A 19,171-nucleotide genomic window follows, 5' to 3' on the forward strand; every position below is an offset into this window, starting at 1 on the left:
GAGAGCAGTATAGAGGTTCCTTAAAAAACTACAAATAGAACTACCATACGACCCAACAATCCCACTACTGGGCATATACCCTGAGAAAACCATAATTCAGAAAGAGTCATGTACCACAATGTTCATGGCAGCTCTATTTACAATAGCCAGGACATGGAAGCAACCTACGTGTCCATCATCGGATGAATGGATAAAGAAGATGTGGCACATAGATACAATGGAATATTACTCAGCCATAAAAAGAAACGAAATTGAGTTATGTGTAGTGAGGTGCTTGGACCTAGAGTCGGTGTCATTTCTTACTCTACCATGTCTCCCTCCCACATGCCCACACATGGAAGCACGCTCTTAGCTGCTTGACAGGATGGTAGCTCCCTTGGGTTGCTTCCCAAGACCCCACTTTCATTCAGATCAGAGCTATCCTACCCCCTCACTTGAATCTGCCTTTTCCTTCTGCATGTACAACATCTGATAAGGGTTGGCGTGCCTAGAGTTGTAACATTTGAGGTAAAGGAAACTTTATGCAGATTCTGGCTTGTTATGGATTTTCCCTGACAGTAGAGAGATTCAAACCCTAGCCAGTACCTGCCAGTCTAAGAACAGAGACAGAGCCACTTAAAAGGATCTGGCTTGCTGTAACTTTAAATGTAATTCATGTTACTTTTATTTTTTTTTCAAAAATCTTTAAACATTTTATTAACTTTGAAGAAGGAATAAGAATAGCTCCTTTAGAAACTAGACACACTGAAGCACTGATCTATTCACAGAGCTTCTACACAGATGAAGAAGTTTATATCAAATGGACAAAAAATAGTACAGAAGACCTATACACAGAAAGATTGAGAAAAATCCATCTCTAGAAAGCAGGCCAGATGAACTCAAAGACCTCACTGAGGGCTTCCCTGGTGGCGCAGTGGTTGGGAGTCCGCCTGCCGATGCAGGGGACACGGGTTCGTGCCCCGGTCTGGGAGGATCCCACATGCCACGGAGCGGCTGGGCCCGTGAGCCATGGCCGCTGAGCCTGCGCGTCCGGAGCCTGTGCTCTGCAATGGGAAAGGCCACAACAATGAGAGGCCCACGTAACGGGGAAAAAAAAAAAAAAAAGACCTCACTGAATGTAGGAGAATCACTGGAGGACACGTAAAGCCTTCTGCTGGGGCATAAAAGTAGGAACCAGTCCATGTAGTCAAGAAAACACTCTTTTTCCTCCTCATCTAAATGCTTGCCTCCAGTCTGGGTTCACAGAAAGGTCCTGATTATTTGAACTGGTTGTCAATCAAGGTTCCCTTCATTTTCGCTTTCTTGGCTTCCAGTTCAGCCTGGAAAGGAAGAAGAGTATATGTCCTGATACATGACATGAAATTCTGATTTTCCTGCCTTATTCTAACTGCCCCAACACTATCCCCTCATGCTCATTTAGTATACAAACTAGAACCGTGTTTCTAAAATTGTGATGAAACTCTAGCAACTGCTTTCCAAACTTTCTGATGTTATGACACACATTGAAGATAATAATATCTGTATGGTAAAACGGGGTAAACACACAGGGCTGTGGTCTATCAGTGTAGGTATCCCACAGCTCCAGGACCCCTGAAGGACTGGAGGAATCAATATCATGACATATCAGTATCCTATCTGTGGCAGACTAGGAGGAAGAACACTGTTCTAGAACAGTGCTACTTAAAGTTGTGCAGTCCATGAAGATACACACAAAAATTGAGAGTAAGCATTTAGAAGCTTCTATAGCAATTTGACAGAGCAATAAGAAAGTAAAATCATCTCATAAGAAGAATTCAGGCAAATTCATTTTTATTGCATTTTATAAATTACAAATCTACTCTTGACAAATTTTAAAACAAGAAGCAAGCACTGGTCCTTCACCTCAGAAAATTTGGTAAGCAGTGCTCTAGATCACTACGGCAAGGTAAAGCAGCTCTCAAAACCCACTACCTCTGTCACCAAAAACTCCTCTACAGTCAGTAGAATAGACTGGTATACTTTTCGATGAGGCACCAATGCTGGGATGTCTGATTTCAAAGAAATATCATAAGTAACTTATTACCAGGAAGACAGAAACATAGGCACCATCACATATACACGTGTGTGCTCAACAAAGAGCCTAGGGATAGTGCAGACAGTGGTGGTGGAAGCAGTGCTTTAAGAAGTAGCGACCAGCCCCAATCCTGGCGCCCCAATGTAGCCCCACTGTATGCCTCATACCCTGGGAGAGCACCCATAGCCCCGATCTTGAACTCCTGACCTTGGACCACAAGTAGCAGATTAACTTACCATTCTCGTTAGGGTTGGCTAACAAGAACTATCATTTGGGGCCTGGATCCTGTGGTCACTATCCCAGAGTAGGGTATGTACTGACAGCCACGGCCCACGGTTAGACACCTGGCAGCCAGCCACACCATAACCCCAGACAGACTTCTGAAAGGATTCCCCTGCCTGCCGCAGGGTCTTTCAGACCGAGGAACCCAAACAGTCCAGCCCAGCGCCTGCCAGCCCCCGCCCCCGCCACTCACCAGCTCCTGCAGCCGCCTCTTACTCATGCCTTTGCGCTCCAGCTGCTTCTCAATCACCTTGGCATTCTGCGCATACGAGTCAGCAACTTCTCTCTGAGGGAAGAAAGAAGCACCCTTAGACCAGCAGTCTCACCAAAGAGGAGCAACAGAGACCTCCGGAGAAGTTTATACTCCTCAAATTATGAAATTATTCCTGAAATGGCAAGACTCTGCTCCCTTTCAACTCTTCGGCTTTTCCATAATCCGGGAGAGTCAGGTTTCAACCGAAACCACATTTAAGTAACAGATAACATCTCTCTGTAAACATCATTATACTGAAATACCATAAAGGTAATTGCTGCTCTTGCTAAGGACAGACTCCCACACCATCAGAGCTGGACTGGAAGGGACTTGAAATTGCTGAGCCCAGTAGTTTTTCAACTGAAGAGGGATGAGGAGGGATTTGCCCCCTAAGGCATCTCAAAAAACAGTATGAAAAAAATGACTGGGCTTCCCTGGTAGCGCAGTGGTTGAGAGTCCGCCTGCCGATGCAGGGGATACGGGTTCGTGGCCCGGTCCGGGAAGATCCCACATGCCGCGGAGCGGCTGGGCCCGTGAGCCATGGCCGCTGAGCCTGCGCGTCCGGAGCCTGTGCTCCGCAGCGGGAAAGGCCACAGCAGTGAGAGGCCCGCGTACCGCAAAAAACAAACAAAAAAAGACTGATCTAGTCCAACTCCCTGCTCCTTATCTTACAGAGATGTCCCTGAGATCCAGGGAAACAGGAACCAGCCCGGTATCACAGCGTTTCTTAGTAGCAGAGCAAGATCTACGAGCTTGAAGTTCCTAGTTATTCTGTTACTCAATGCTCTGGTTGGAAAGCCCCCTCCCCCCGCCCCGCATTCCAATTCCCCTGAGAGCAGAAGCACTTACAGCCTCAATCTCCTCTTCCTCTTCATCAATAGTAGACACAGTGACAGAGCTGAACTTGCCCATGTCTTTAGTCCGTTTCGTCATCATCACCTGGAGTTGCAGGAAGAGGAATCAGTCTAGTTTACCTCAAGAGGTTCTGTGAGTCGTGTGTGTGTGAGTGTGTATGTGTGAGTGGGTGTGTGCAAGTGTACAAGCCTGGTTCCTGGGGGCAGGGGACCTCCTTGGGACAGGCTGGCCTATCTAAAAGTGCCCATATTCTAATTTGCATTATATTTTTCTGGTATTTGCCATCAAGGGTTTTTAAAAGTATATTTAAAGACTAGCCTTATTCATTCAATGTTTAATTGCTCACACTGGAAAAAGAAGAAATTTCAAAAGAAGTAAATGTGAATAAAAATCATACAATTTCTAACTTTGCTCATAGAGCAGATGTAGGAAAGAAAAGAGAACACACAATAGGTGTTACAAGTTTGTAGCACCTGCTTATACACAAAAATGGCTCTCTCTTAATAAAGAGAGTGCTCATGAAGGGCAGTTTCTCATGCACCATAATCTTCTTTAAAATTGTAGGGCTAAATCTGTAGCTGTATTAACCCATCTGTCTCCTTCAGTGATAATTACTTTCTTAGGAGGCTCTTGTTTCTGAGTATATATGTTCGTCTTCCCAAAACCCTGGCCAAACTTGACTACTGCTCCATCCACAATGAAGGTCACAGGAGCATTCTTCGGTTGGGACTGGTAGAAGAGTGGCAGCCCGCACCTGCAAACAGAACAGTGAATCTCAGGGAGGCCTCAGAATGCAAATCCCCAAAACGGCGCTTCACAAAGTGTGCTTAGACTCTGGGAATATTTGTGTTTGTGGCAGAAACTGATGATTAGCTCTTCCCAGTGTTTCCCAAAACTACTTGATAAGAATCACTGACCGTTGGGCTCCTCTGGTGGCAGAGTGGTTAAGAATTCGCCTCCCAATGCAGGGGACACGGGTTTGAACCCTGGTCCGGGAAGATCCCACATGCCGCGGAGCAACTAAGCCCGTGCACCACAACTACTGTGCCTGTGCTCTAGAGCCCGCGAGCCACAACTACTGAGCCCGCGTGTTACAACTACTGAAGCCCAAGTGCCTAGACCCCGTGCTCCACAGCAAGAGAAGCCACCACAATGAGAGGCCTGCGCACTGCAACGAAGAGCAGCCCCCGCTCGCCGCAACTAGAGAAAGCCCGCGTGCAGCAACAAAGACCCCTCTCAGCCAAAAATAAAAATTAATTAATTAATTATTTTAAAAAAAGAAGGAGCATAAAGGCTCCACTGCAGTGGTCTGCCAACTAAGCTCTGTAGCAATCGTCATGCTTTCTTTGGTTGGTCATTTCTTTTTTAAAAAAATTTATTTATTTATTTATTTTTGGCAGCTTTGAGTCTTTGTTGCTGCACACAGGCTTTCTCTAGTTGCAGCGAGCGGGGGTTACTCTTCGTCGCAGTGTGCGGGCTTCTTATTGCGGTGGCTTCTCTTGTTGCAGAGCATGGGCTCTAGGTGCACAGGCTTCAGTAGTTGTGGCACACAGGCTCAGTAGTTGTGGCGCACGGGCTTAGTTGCTCCGTGGCATGTGGGATCTTCCCAGACAGGGCTCGAACCCGTGTCCCCTACATTGGCAGGCGGATTCTTAACCACTGCGCCACCAGGGAAGTCCTGGTTGCTCACTTCTATTATACTTCTTCAGCTAAGTGAAGTAGACCCATACCCATAAGATATGATTAAAGTAGTCTAACAAACCTAATGTGGCTGTAAACTAAAATGCCTTCCTAGCCACTTCCCTGCTTTAATTCTAGTCTGAGTCTTCTGAGAGCCAAGACTGAACTGTAATTCATCAACAAGATTAAACTTATTATAGTTTAATATTCTCACTGTTAACAACCTAAAGCTGGAAATCATATATATCTTTAAATAATAGTCTCTAAAGTTCTTGGGTCTGTAGTCCTATAACAGACTTTATAAATAAGTTTGGATTAAATTACACTATGTGGGGATTTCCCTGGTGGCACAGTGGTTAAGACTCTGCGCTCCTAATGCAGGAGGCCCGGGTTCAATCCCTGATCAGGGAACTAGATCCCAAATGCAGGCTGCAACTAAGAGTTTACATGGCACAACTAAGGAGCCCGCGTGCCACAACTAAGGAGGCTGCCTGCCACAACTAAGACCCGGTGCAACCAAAACAAATAAAAAATATCAAAAAAAATTACACTATGTTACATTTACCATATGACCCAACAACTCCACTCCAAGAGAAAACACATGTTCCCACAAGATTTATACTAGAATGTTCATAGCAGCTTTATTTATAATAGCCAAAGCCATTAACAACTCAAATGCCCTTCAACAGGTCAATGGTTAAACAAACTGTGGTGCAATGACTACTACTCAGCGATAAAGAGGAACAAATTACTGATACACATAACAACTCAGATGAATCCCCAAAGCATCATGCAACATGAAAGAAACCAGATGTAAGAGATACACATTGTATGTAGTAGAACACGTACTGTAGAATTTACATCACATTTTAGAAAAGGTAAAACCACGGTAACAGAAGGCAGATCAGTGCTGGCGAGGGGAGGGGTGAGGAAGGAGACTGATTGCAAAGGAGCACTGGAAACGTCTATGTCACAGGAGTGGTGACGTTACATGGCTCTGTACTTCTGTCAACACTCATCAAACTGTACACTTAGGAAGGGCAAATTTTATTATATATAAGTTACACCTCAGTGAAAAAAATAATACTATGCTTAAAAACCCATTTTTGTGGCCAGCTGGTCAGAGATGTAACTTGGTCAGTTGCACCTCTTTAAGAAGCATATTGGTATTTGCATAACTGAAGTTTGAAGGCAGGTAAGATTATAGGGATAAAGATATAACAGAGAATTGTCTCCAAATGATTCTTTTCCTAACACATCATTGCCTCTACTTACTTATTCTCGGAGAAACCCACACTGTTAATACTTACTTTGCACATTTCTTCCTGTACTGTCGTTCAATGCCTTCAGGCCTGCACAGAAAATGGAAGTTAAAAAAAAAAAGATACAAACAAATCTCATAACCTACCAAGCTCACTACTTCAAATGCTAAAAGGGCTTTTCAAAAGTTATCCTTGGGCTTCTCTGGTGGCGCAGTGGTTGAGAATTTGCCTGCTAATGCAGGGGACACGGGTTCGAGCCCTGGTCTGGGAAGATCCCACATGCCATGGAGCAACTAGGCCCGTGAGCCACAACTACTGAGCCTGCGCCTCTGAAGCCTGTGCTCCGCAACAAGAGAGGCCATGATAGTGAGAGGCCCGCGCGCCGCGATGAAGAGTGGCCCCCGCTTGCCACAACTAGTGAAAGCCCTCGCACAGAAACGAAGACCCAACACAGCCAAAAATAAAATAAATAAATAAAAATTTTAAAAAATACAGGCAAAACTGAATCAAGCAACATATAAAGAAGGTTTATACCACATTGCCAAGTGGAATTTATCCCAGGAATGCAAGATTGGTGCAACATACAAAAAAAAAAATCAATCAATGCGATACACTATAATAATAGAATAAAAGAGAAAACACACATGATCATCTTAACAGATGCATAAAAAGCATCTGACAAAATTCAAAGCCCCTTCAATATACTAGAAATAGAAGGGAACTTCCTCTACCTTATAAGGGGCATCTATGAAAAATTCACATCTACTAAGCCACATAAACTAACATCATATTTAATGGTGAAAAACTGAAAACTTTCCCTCTAAGATCAGGAAGAAGACAGGGATATCCACTCTCAACACTTCTATTCAACACTGCACTGGAAGTTCTAGCCAGGGCAATTAGGCAAGAAAAAGAAATAAAAAGCATCCAGATTGGAAGGGAAAAAGTAAAACCATGTCTATTTGCAGAGGATATAATCTTATATATAGAAACCCTAAAGCATACACACACACACACACACACACACACACACACACACACACTATTAGGACTAATAAACAAGTTTAGTAAAGCTGCAGGATATAAGATCAATATTCACAAATTAATGGTAGTCCTATACACTAGAAATGAACAATCCAAAAATGAAGTTAAGGAAACAAGTCCAGTTACAATAGCATCAAAAAGAATAAAATACTTAGGAATAAATTTAACAAAGGAAGTGCATAACTTTTGCACTGAAAACTACAAAACATCACTGAAAGAAATTAAAGACCTAAGTAAATGGAATGACACTTCATGTTCATGGATTGAAGACTTAATATTGTTAAGATGGCAATACTTTCCAAATGAATCTACAACTTCAACACAATCCCTATCAAAATCCCAGCTGGTTTTTTTGCAGAAATTGACAAGCTGATCCTCAAATTCACATGGAATCGTAAGGAATCCAGAGCAGACAAAACAGTCTTGAAGAAGAACAAAGTTGGTGGACTCGTATATAATTTCAAAACTTAATACAAAGCCACAGTAATCAAGACAGGGTGGTACTGGCATAAGGACAGACATATAGATCAATGGAACAGAACTGAGAGTCCACAATAAACCCATACATATATGGTTAATTTATTTTCAGTGGTGCCAAGACCATTCAATGGGGGAAAGAATAGTCTTTCAATAAATAGTACCGGGATAACTGGATATCCACACACAAAAGGATTAATTTAGATCCCTACCTCACAACTATGTACAAAAATTAACTCAAAATGGGGCGTTCCCTGGTGGTCCAGTGGTTAGGGCTCTGCACTTTTCCACTGCAGGGGGCCCAGGTTTGATCCCAGGTCAGGGAACTAAGATCCCACAAGCTGTGTGGCATGGCCAAAAAATAAATAAACAAAAAATTTAAAAATTAACTCAAAATGGATGAATGATTTAAAGGTAAGAACTGGGACTTCCCTGGTGGTCCAATGGTTAAGACCCTGTGCTTCCAGTGCAGGGGGTGTGGGTTCGATCCCTGGTCGGGGAACTAAGATCCCACATACCAAGGCGCAGCAAAAAAAAAAAAAAAAAAAAAGTAACAATCAAACCTATAAAACTGTTAGAATACATAAGTATAAATCTTCAAGACCTTAGATCAGGCAATGGTTTTAAAAATATGATACCTACAGCACAAGCAATCAAAGAAAAAATAGATAAATGGGACAATTAAAATGAAAAACTTTTGTGCTTCCAGGAATACCATCAAGAAAGTGAAAAGGCAACCCACAGAATGGGAAAAAATATTTGTAAATCATATATCTGATAAGGGACTAGTATCCATAATAAAAAATTCTTACAACAATAAAAAACACAAATACTCCATTTAAAAAATGGACAAAGAATTTTTTTAACTTTATTTATTTTATTTATTTATTTTTGGCTGTGTTGGGTCTTTGTAGCTGTGCGCAGGCTTTCTCTAGTCGCAGCAAGCGGGGCCTACTCTTCATTGCGGTGCGCGGGGTTCTTATTGCAATGGCTTCCCTTGTTGCGAAGCATGGGCTCTAGGCGCGCAGGCTTCAGTAGTTGTGGCTCGCGGGCTCTAGAGCGCAGGCTCAGTAGTTGTGGCGCATGGGCTTAGTTGTTCTGCGGCATGTGGGATCCTCCCAGACCAGGGCTCGAACCCATGTCCTCTGCATTGGCAGGCAGGTTCTTAACCACTACCCCACCAGGGAAGCCCAAAAATGGACACAGAATTTGACTAGACATTTCTCCAAAGAAGATACATAAATGACCAATAGGGACATGAAAAGCTCAACATCATTAGCCATCAGGGAAATGCAAATCAAAATCACAATGATACCATCTCATACACACTAGGATAGCTATATCAAAAAGGCAGACAATAGGGCTTCCCTGGTGGCGCAGTGGCTGAGAGTCCGCCTGCCGATGCAGGGGACACGGGTTCATGCCCCACTCCGGGAAGATCCCACATGCCGTGGAGCGGCTGGGCCCGTGAGCCATGGCTGCTGAGCCTGCGCGTCCGGAGCCTGTGCTCCGCAACGGGGGAGGCCGCAGCAGTGAGAGGCCCGCGTACCGCAAAAAAAAAAAAAAAAAAAAAAAAAAAGGCAGACAATAACAATTACTGGCAAGGATGTGGAGAAACAGGAACCCTCATATACTACTGGCAAGAATGTAAAATGGTGCAACTCCTTCTGAAACCACTCTACAAGGTCCTCAAAAGGTTAAACACAGAGTTACCATATGATCCAGCAACTCATACATGAGAAGCAAAAGCATGTTCACACAAAAACTTGTACACAAATGTTTACAGCAGCATTAGCCATAATACTTTAAAAAGTTAGTTAAAAAAAACAACAACACAGGACTTCCCTGGTGGCACAATGGTTAAGAATTCGCCTGCCAATGCAGGGGACATGGGTTCGAGCCCTGGTCCAGGAAGATCCACATGCCACGGAGCAACTAAGCCCGTGCGCCACAACTACTGAGCCCGTGAGCCACAACTACTGAAGCCCGTGCACCTAGAGCCCGTGCTCTGCAACAAGAGAAGCCACCACAATGAGAAGCCCGTGCACCACAATGAAGAGTAGCCCCCATTTGCAGCAACTAGAGAAAGCCTGTGCACAGCAACGGAGACCCAACACAGCCAAAAATAAATAAATAAATAAATGAAAGCCCAAATGTCCATCAACTGATGAATGGATAAACAAAACGTGGTGTATCCATACAATGGAATATTATTCACCCATAAAGAGGAATGATGGGGCTTCCCTAGTGGCGCAGTGGTTAAGAATCTGCCTGCCAATGCAGGGGACACGGGTTCGAGCCCTGGTCCGGGAAGATCCCACATGCCGTGAAGCAACTAAGCCCATGTGCCACAACTACTGAGCCTGCGAGCCTAGAGCCTGTGCTCCGCAACAAGAGAAGCCACCGCAATGAGAAGCACGCACACTGCAACAAAGAGTAGCCCCTGCTGGCTGCAACTAGAGAAAGCCCATGCGCAGCAACGAAGACCCAAAGCAGCGAAAAAAAAAAAAGAATGATTTATTGAGTCATTCTACACATGGATGAATCTTGAAAATATACTAAACGGAAGATGCCAGACACAAAAAGCTACAGGGACTTCCCTGGCTGTCCAGTGGTTGGGACTCCATGCTTCCACTGCAGAGGCCATGGGTTCAATCCCTGGTCGGGGAACTAAGATCCCGCAAGCCGCATGGCACAGCCAAAAAAGAAAAAATGTTCATCTTCTTGAGATATGGAGACTCTAATACAAATAAGACAAGGGTTTTAAGTGGTACAATTATAAAGAAGTGATTAATAGGAGCTAGATATTTAGACTTAATGGACCTTGATTTTCTTTCTTGTCCTTAATCTCCAGGAATATGTGAGATAGGAAAGGCCAAAGACAAAATAAAACATTCTTCCTGGTTGTGGTAGCAGCATCTAAGATGGCCCCAATGATTCTTGCCCCCTGGTATTGACATAATAAAGTCAATAATCCTTGTATAATGCCCTCCCACAATGAACACAGCTGACTTGTGACACCAATAAGACACTGAAGAAGTGATGGTGTGTAACTTCTGAGTCTTGGTCATAAAAGACATTATAGCTTCCAACTCGCTCTCTCTTGGATTACTCACACTGTGGGAAGCCAGCTGCCATGTTACGAGGATACTCAAGCAGCCCTATGGAAGATCCTTGTTCTAAGGAACTAATGCTTCTTCCCAACAGTTAGCACTCAGCTGCCAACCATGTGAGTGAACCACCTTGGAAGTGGAACATCCAGCCCTAATTAAAGACTTCAAATAACTGCACCCATGGTCGACCTCTTAACCACAGCCTCATGAGAGGCCATCCAGCTAAGCTGTTCTTAAGTTCCTGACCCACAGAAACTATATGAGATGATCAATGTTTGCTGTTCAAAAAAACAAACAACAACAACAAAAAACCATAGGAATACCAGGAGATGAGGATGAACAGGTAGGCTAGGGCCAGATCATAGAGAGCCTTCAGACTTGGATTTTATCCTGCTAGCCAGGATTTTTTAAATTGCGCTCCACAATGATCCCTAAATGAAATCGGATAGGAGAAAGGGGAGAAGTCCTTAATGGGTTGGGCTCAACTCTTCCCCAATCAGAGAAGCTTCTTGCTTATTTATACTTCTGGTAAAAATTTCATTTGAAGAAAGGATTCATTGCTTAAAAACGTTTGAAAGGCACTGCTGTAGGTGATGAAGAGTCACTGAAAGATCTGAAGCAGGAAACTGACATCACGTGCATGTGAGATCATTCAGGCAGTAGACGATAGTCTGGAGGAGAGCGGGGGGGGGGGGGGGAGGTAAGAGGACACTTCGATAGCCCAAGCAAGTGTTGTTGGGTACCAGAATGATGGCAGTGTGGCTGGGCTGAACAGGAGGAGGCAGCCACAAGACAGACTAGAAGGTAGAATCGACAGTACGTGGTGAGTGACTGGATGTGTGCAGGGGATGGTGGGGGGCAGGGATGGATGAGACAAAGACAGGACTGGCTCCCAGATTTCTGCCCCGGGCCACTGCGTGAATGGTGATGTCATCGTAGGAGGAGGAAAAAGAAGGAATTGTGTTTAGCTGACACCTTCAGAGACCTGACTGCAGTGGCTTCAACACAAGAGTTTCTTCTCATGTAAAATAAGTGTAGAGGAAGGCGGTTCCTGGTAATGGTTGAGACCCAAGGATAGCATGGCAAAAACTCTGCAATCCTTGTGGCCTTCCCTTTCTAGTCCCAGGATGGCTGCTGGTGCTCCAATTATCACGCCCGTTTTCCAAAAAGCAGGAAGGAATGAGAAGAGTAAAAAGGACTTTCCTTGGAAGCCCCACCCAACAACTTCTACTTCTGTCCATTTTACTTGGCAAAAGCTAAGTCACGTTCAGAATCTTAGGGGGTTTTTGGAGTGGGGAGAAGCTGGAATATGTGCCCTATCTTTACAGACACTGGTATATAGGCAGGTAAAATAGAAGAGAGTTGGAGTGGTGCTGAGTGAACCAATCTGTGGGATTTTCCACGTTAGAGAAATGAGTTTGGCTTTAGTCATGCTGTATCTGAGGTAGAACATCAGGTGAAGAGGTAGAATAGGTAGTTAGATATACAGTTCTGGGCACAAGAGAGAAACGGAGGCAGATCTAGATTTTGTGAGTCATCAGCATATAAGCGTAACTGATGCCACAAGAGGTGGTGAGGATGGCCAAGGAGAGTACAGAGAGAGAGGGGATAAAATCAAGGTCAGAACCCTGGGGAATGCCAACATTTAAGGGGCAGGAAGAAGAATCCAGAAGACTGAGAAAGCCAAAGAAGTAGAAGGAGAATCACAAGAGTAGCTTCACAGAAGTCAAGGAAGGAGACAGCATCAAGGGAGGCATATGGCCAACAAAGATCCAGACAGAAAAGCACCCACTGGATGGGTAACTGGGGAAGCAATGGATGAGGGAGGGAAGGTACCAGGGAACAACAGAGTCAAAGGAGAGGTACTTTAGAATGGAAGACTTGGAGGTGGAAAGTGACAGGCTCCAGGGCACGCATTAGGCAGACTGCCATATTTTCAGTAACTGGGGCTCCCACACTCATCTGGCTAAAGAATAGGAGGGGTAAGATCAGACTGAAATTTCACCCCTGATAAGAAAGGAGCATGCTAAAGTGGGCCCTTGGAAAGACAGTTCAAGATTAGAGCAGGAACCATGTCAACCAAGGGGGAAGTCTACCATGCCTTGTGGGTAAACTCTGAGAACTCTGTGGCCCAACAGAGTCACTTGGTCAGAGGTCACCGGCCTGTGCAACACCTGGCACTAAGGCTGGCCCAAATCTGGCTCACTTCCAGGATCAGGCTGACTGGATTCCAGGGTTGCCACTTCCGCCTAGGGCCTCCCAGTCTTCTGGCCTACAGGTGACGGCATCTGCCTTATAGTGCCATAGGAGCCTGTGGCCTAGTTGTGTTGTTAGATTACTTTCTGTATTAACTAATATATATACATTTAATACATATTATCTAGAAGTGTTATATATAATTATGACGTATGTAATAAATATTTTAGCAATCCTAAAGACAGTCAGTTGAGAATTTTCAAAATCAGAAACCTAAATAAAGGTTAATAGAGGGAGAAAAAGCACAAGAGAATGGATTAGCTTTAGATAGGGCGTGTTATTTATAAACCTTCCTATATACCACAATGGAGGACTTCCCCAATGTTACCTGGAGGGCCTTCCTTTGTGAATTTCATATGTTTTATAATCTGTGTCCCCACTTGTATCCTGTATATAAGCAATTTTCTCTTCAACTACATAATTCTAGAAGCCCAGTTGTCACAGTGGTGCCTGATTTGGTACTGAATGTCGCCTAGCAATAGTTTCTAACTGTTTTCATTAGTGTGGGCTGATAACAGTTTGGTTTCTTAAATAAACATAGCTAGATGTCAGCCTGTAGCTTTTTCCGATTCAACACTAGAATATAAGCTCTGTACAGGCAAGGTTCTTTGCTTGTTTACTGGTTGTACTGGTTTGGATAGTGTCCCTTAAAAAGTTATGTCCTTCCAGGAACCTCAGAGTGTGACCTTATTTGAAAAGAGGGTCATTGCAGATATAATTAGTTAAGATGAGGTCACAGAGATGAGCAGAATGTTCCCTTAATTTAATATAACTCGCGTCCTTATAAGAAGAGAAGAAACACAGAGACAGAAACACAGGGAAAAAGCCATACAATGATGCAGACAGAGGCTAGAGTGATGCACCTACAAGTCAAGAAACGTCAAGGACTGCCGGCAAACACCAGAAGCTAGGCAGGGGCAAGGAAGGCTCCTCCCCTAGAACCTTCAGAGACAGCATGGCCCTACCGACACAGTAATCTCAGATTCCAGCCTCTAGAACTGTGAGACAATTCATTTCTGTTGTTTTAAGCCGCCTAGTTTATGGTACTTTGTTATAGCAGCCCTAACAAACTAATATACTAGTATATCCCAGACTTTTAGGACAGTACCTGGCACACAGTAGGAGCTCAATAAATGAAACATTTGCTGAATGAATGACTGGACTTAGAGCAGGATGACGTCTCTGTGGCATTTGGCACCTGTTGATGACCATCCCCTTCCCTCACTTCTTGAAATTCTCTCCTCTCCTGTTTTCCACATCACCAGGTTCTCCTGGTTATGTTCCAATTATTTTGTCTGCTTTTCAAACATCAATGTTTCCCAGGATTATGTCTTCAATCCTCTCTTCTTGCTCCACACACTTTCCATGTAACTGTATCCCTTCCCAGGTTTCAACTCCCCATATACACCAAGGACTCCCAAATCTAAAACAGATCTAACCGTGTCACTCCTCTACTTAAAAAAAGAAGATGGCTATTGCCTAAAGATAAAGTCCAAACTTGTCTACTTTAGCATTCTACTCTGTCCTCACCCCAGGATGCATGAACCCCTTCCTGTAAAGTAACTTAGGCTCTAGCCACAAGGGACTACTTAAATTTCCCAGGCACACCATATTTGATGCTTTTAATGCTTCCAGAGTCCCTCCACCTGGAATGCTCCTCCATCTACTTGGTGAAATCCTAGTTCAAGGCCAAACACAAATGCTACCATCTTCTGGTATCCTTCTTGACCACTATTCAGGCAAGATGATCTGCTGCTGTCTGTTTTCCCATAGGCTTCTGTTCACCACACCAGAATTTTATCATATCACAATAGGTAATCTGTTCCCTCACTGAGCCATGAGCTCTTTCATGGTATATAAGGACAGTGCCTTATTTATCTTTGCTGATCCAGTCCCTAGCTCAGTGCCCGGCACCTGGTGTGCTGGAGATTACAGGTTGAACGAACTCATTCTACTTGCAAAAACCCCAAATTACAGCTATCAAATGGCAACAGAATCACATCTCAGCACCACTTCAACAAAGCACAATAAAGATACGGCTACATTAACAGAAGTTAGAGACCCACCACAAATGTCAAAGTACTGGGCCCCAAATGGATGACCTGGTCCACACTAGATGGGGTATTTCTACTCCTCAGAACTAGACCCCAAGACAACCAGGAAATCCTAGACAGAGAACATCAACCTCTTACCTCCGAAGATACATAGTCTCCTCGTCTTCTGTGTTACAAAACTTGTGGGCGTGTTTGGCAGCATCAATCACACGGGACCGATCCCGGGGCCTCATGGGCAATTTCTCCAACTGACAGTCTGACGGAATGGAGAAAGATTTGGTCACGAGAGCCACTGAAAAATACCCTGAGGCAATCAGAAGCTTTCAGTGGAGCCCTTAGCACTTTAATTTTTACTATAATTATCACACCTATTGAAGCCTATTATTGAATGTTCCAACTAAAAATGACTTGGTGTCAGGACACCTGGATTTTAGCCCCAGCTCTGGCTAATCACTTCCTCTCTAGGGCTCTTTCTCCTTACTTGATTATATTATCTCAAAAGTCCTTCCCAGCACTGCAATTCAAGTTTTCTATGAGTATTTCTGATCCTGGTACACTTGGCTTGTGCTGTAATGCATTAGAATGAGAAGAGACGATCAAGCGTCCTGGAATGCCTATGAGGAAGGCATTGATTGGAAAAGTTGGATAAGTGCTTCGGAAAGGAGAGAGTGGGTAGGCGGTATGCTATTATATATATGGTATGTGAATGATCCATCCCAGTTAGGGGAGTTCTGATCCAAAAACAATGAAAACATACAGGAAATAAATTAGGTACAGGTATAAAGCAGACGGAAAATTGATACAATGCAAATTAAGTACCTAAAGGATGACAGAGAAGTCAAGTGATCAGAGTGATTGCAGATTCATGGAGGAGGTGGAGAGGGGAGTTAGCATGAGGCAGTTTGCACATCAGCTCGTGACTCTTCTCAACGACCTGCCGGAGTAGACATTTACTATTCCTAGCTTAAAGGTAAGGGAATTGAGGATTAGGAAGGCTAAGAGATCGGCCACGCATTTAATAGGAAGCAGAACAAGAATTCAGACCCATCTCTAAGTGATCAAAAGGGAATTCATTTACTCAGTAAATACGGGAGGGCCTTCTATGTACCAGGCACAGTTGGAACACTGTGCTAAAGATTCAGCAAAGAACAGAGCAGACAAAGACCCCGACCTGATGAAGTTTACGGGCCAGCAGAGGAGGCAGAAATTTTCAAATTAATAATTATATAACATGATCTTGGATAATGATAAGTGCTAATAAAAAAAGTTAGACAAGATATTAAGAGGATGCACAGTGATCCAGATAGTGATAAGTGCCACCCAGAAAAATCAGGCACGGTAAGAGGACAAAGAGTGACGGGGTGCTATTTTAGATAAGGTAGTCACGGAAGGGTTCTCCAAGGAAGTGACATTTCAGCAGAGACCTGAATGAAGTAAGGGGGCATGGAGGGGAAAGGGTTTGAGGCAGAAGAAATACCGATCCCAAAGGCCCTGCAGGCAGGAACATTTTGACAAGACAGAAAAATCAAAAAGGCCGCTGTAGCTGGAGTGCAGTGAGCAAGGGGAAGAGTGTTAGGAGATGAAATCTGAGAGGTAGCTGGAGGTCTGATCACACAGGGTCTCGTTATGGACTTTGGTCTTATTCTTGGCATTGCAGGAAAACACTGGTTTGGAACAGGACTCTGGGGACAAAGAGTGGTGAGCAAGAGACTACTGTGGCAATCCAGGTGAGGGATGGTGGTGGCTTGGAGAAATGGAGGTGGTAAAAAGTAGATTCTAGATAGATTTTCAAGGAAGCACCTGCAGAATTTGTTGATGGACTGGATGGAGAAGTCAAGAATGATTCTGAGATACTCTGTGAAGAGTGGTACCACTGACTGTGATAGGGAAGTCGGAGAGGTACAGTGGAGAGCAAGAAAGTAGGAGATCATGAAGTTATTTTTTTTTTTTTTTTTTTTTGCGGTATGCGGGCCTTTCACTGTTGTGGCCTCTCCAGTTGCAGAGCACAGTCATCCAGACGCGCAGGCTCAGCGGCCATGGCTCACGGGCCCAGCCGCTCCGCGGCATATGGGATCTTCCCAGACCGGGGCACGAACCCGCGTCCCCTGCGTCGGCAGGCGGAATCCCAACCACTGCGCCACCAGGGAAGCCCCATGAAGTTAATTTTGAACATGGTCTCCCTCTCTCTCTTTTTTTAATTTTAATAAAAATTTTATTTAAGTATAGTTGATTTACAGTGTTGTGAGAACACGGTCTCTTTAAGTGGTCCATTAGACATCCAAATGGAGACGCTGAGTAGGCAGCTGGAGTTTGAGAAGAGGTTCAGGTTAAAGAGGAACATTTGGGAGTCATCAGCATAAAAAAGGTATTTAAAGCTTGGGAATGGTTGAGATTGCCTAAGGAGTGAGTACAGATTGAGAACAGATGAGAGGACTGAGCCGTAGGGCCGTGCAATGCCTAAAAGTCTGAGACAGAAAAAGGAGCCAAGGGCTTCCCTGGTGGTGCAGTGGTTGAGAGTCCGCCTGCCGATGCAGGGGACACTGGTTCGTGCCCCGGTCCGGGAGGATCCCACATGCCGCGGAGCGGCTGGGCCCGTGAGCCATGGCCGCTGAGCCTGCGCGTCCGGAGCCTGCGCGTCCGGAGCCTGTGCTCTGCAACGGGAGAGGCCACAACAGTGAGAGGCCCGCGTACCACCAAAAAAAAAAAAAAAAAGGAGCCAGACACTGAGAGGGGGGAAATCAAGGTAGGAGAAAAATCAGTAAAGTGTGGAGTCTTGGATGCAAATGAAGGGTTTCAAGAAGGATGGAGTGATCATCTGTCAAATGCCACTGAGAGGGGATTTAAATGAGCACTGATAATTGACCACTGGAACTGGTAACACGTTCGTTAGTAACTTTGACAAATATGATTTGGATGGTGAGGTGAGAAGGAAAGCCTGCTTGAAGTGAGGGCAAGAAGGAATGGGAAGTGAGGATGCAGAGACAGCCCATATAGGTAATTCTTTTTAGAAGTTTTGCTATAAAAGAAGCAAAGAAATGAGGTTATAGCTGGAGGAGAATGTAGGATCAATGCGGGTAGGAGGTTATTTTCATGTAACATCAGAGCTGTTACAATATACTTGTATCCGGCAGAAAGGTTACAAAGTTTCTAGACGCAGAGTGGGAGGAGAGTGAGTATATTTTTTATGGAAGAGGAATTTAGTTTTGAGAGAGTTCTGGATACAGAATCACAAGGTTAAACAGAAAACCGAAAAGCTGCCCTGGAGTGGGGCGGGCTGGGTACGGAGGATTTTGATGGAGCGGGAAATCCTCGCATAGACTCGGCTGCCAGATCACAGCCAGAGGAAATGCGCCCTCGAGAACCCGAAGTTTAGCTCCTTTCAGACTACTCACCCAGCACCAGGACCATCTGGCCGCATAAACAGTAGTAGACGTGAAGGGGCTTCTCGCCGTCGTCATACTCCTCGCGATCCCGGGTATCGGAGCAGACTACGGACCGGGAAACTACTTTAGGCATAGTTCAGAGCAGCACCGGAAAATGAAGGCAAAAGTAAGAGTCGCGCAGAAATGACGTCATCCACTCGTAGCGAATCTCCCCTACGTAGGCTGGTCACGCGTCCATAGTAGTTGTGTGAGCTTACCGGCCGTACCATCAGGCTAAGATGCATCGTGAGCCTCCCAGAACCTGACCTAAGTTCTCTGGGACTGCTTTACTTGGGACACTTAATAATTTAAATTATTCATTTATATTTCTATACACGTATACGTATGTATATGCATATATACATATATATATAACTAGATATAAGAAAGAACTATTTACACTTTATATGCATGATACAG

At 44.4% G+C, this 19,171-nt stretch overlaps 1 protein-coding gene across 1 annotated transcript; it reads right to left on the reverse strand.

Moving 5' to 3' along the window:
- Nucleotides 1-709: 709 nt before the first annotated feature.
- On the reverse strand, nt 710-18,877 carry STEEP1 (STING1 ER exit protein 1). Its single transcript, XM_082681160.1, has 7 exons — nt 18,722-18,877; nt 15,468-15,585; nt 6,434-6,475; nt 4,059-4,197; nt 3,438-3,527; nt 2,529-2,621; nt 710-1,319 (listed from the first exon to the last, which is right to left on the reverse strand). Exons 1-7 carry the CDS (start codon nt 18,843-18,845, stop codon nt 1,257-1,259), a joined length of 669 nt encoding a protein of 222 aa, XP_082537286.1. The 5' UTR covers nt 18,846-18,877; the 3' UTR covers nt 710-1,256.
- Between the last annotated feature and the right edge of the window lie 294 nt (nt 18,878-19,171).

Source organism: Grampus griseus (assembly GCF_964374135.1).
Source record: "Grampus griseus genome assembly, chromosome: X".
NCBI classification, from domain to species: Eukaryota; Metazoa; Chordata; class Mammalia; order Artiodactyla; family Delphinidae; genus Grampus; species Grampus griseus.

Coding starts and splice junctions, on each gene's coding strand:
- STEEP1 (XM_082681160.1), bottom strand. CDS start 18,845: ATGCCTAAAGTAGTTTCCCGGTCCGTAGTCTGCTCCGATACCCGGGAT. Junction 3,528..4,058: donor AACAAGAGCCTCCTAAGAAA/GTAATTATCACT, acceptor CTGCAACTCCAG/GTGATGATGACGAAACGGAC. Junction 1,320..2,528: donor AGAGGCGGCTGCAGGAGCTG/GTGAGTGGCGGG, acceptor CTTCCTTTCCAG/GCTGAACTGGAAGCCAAGAA.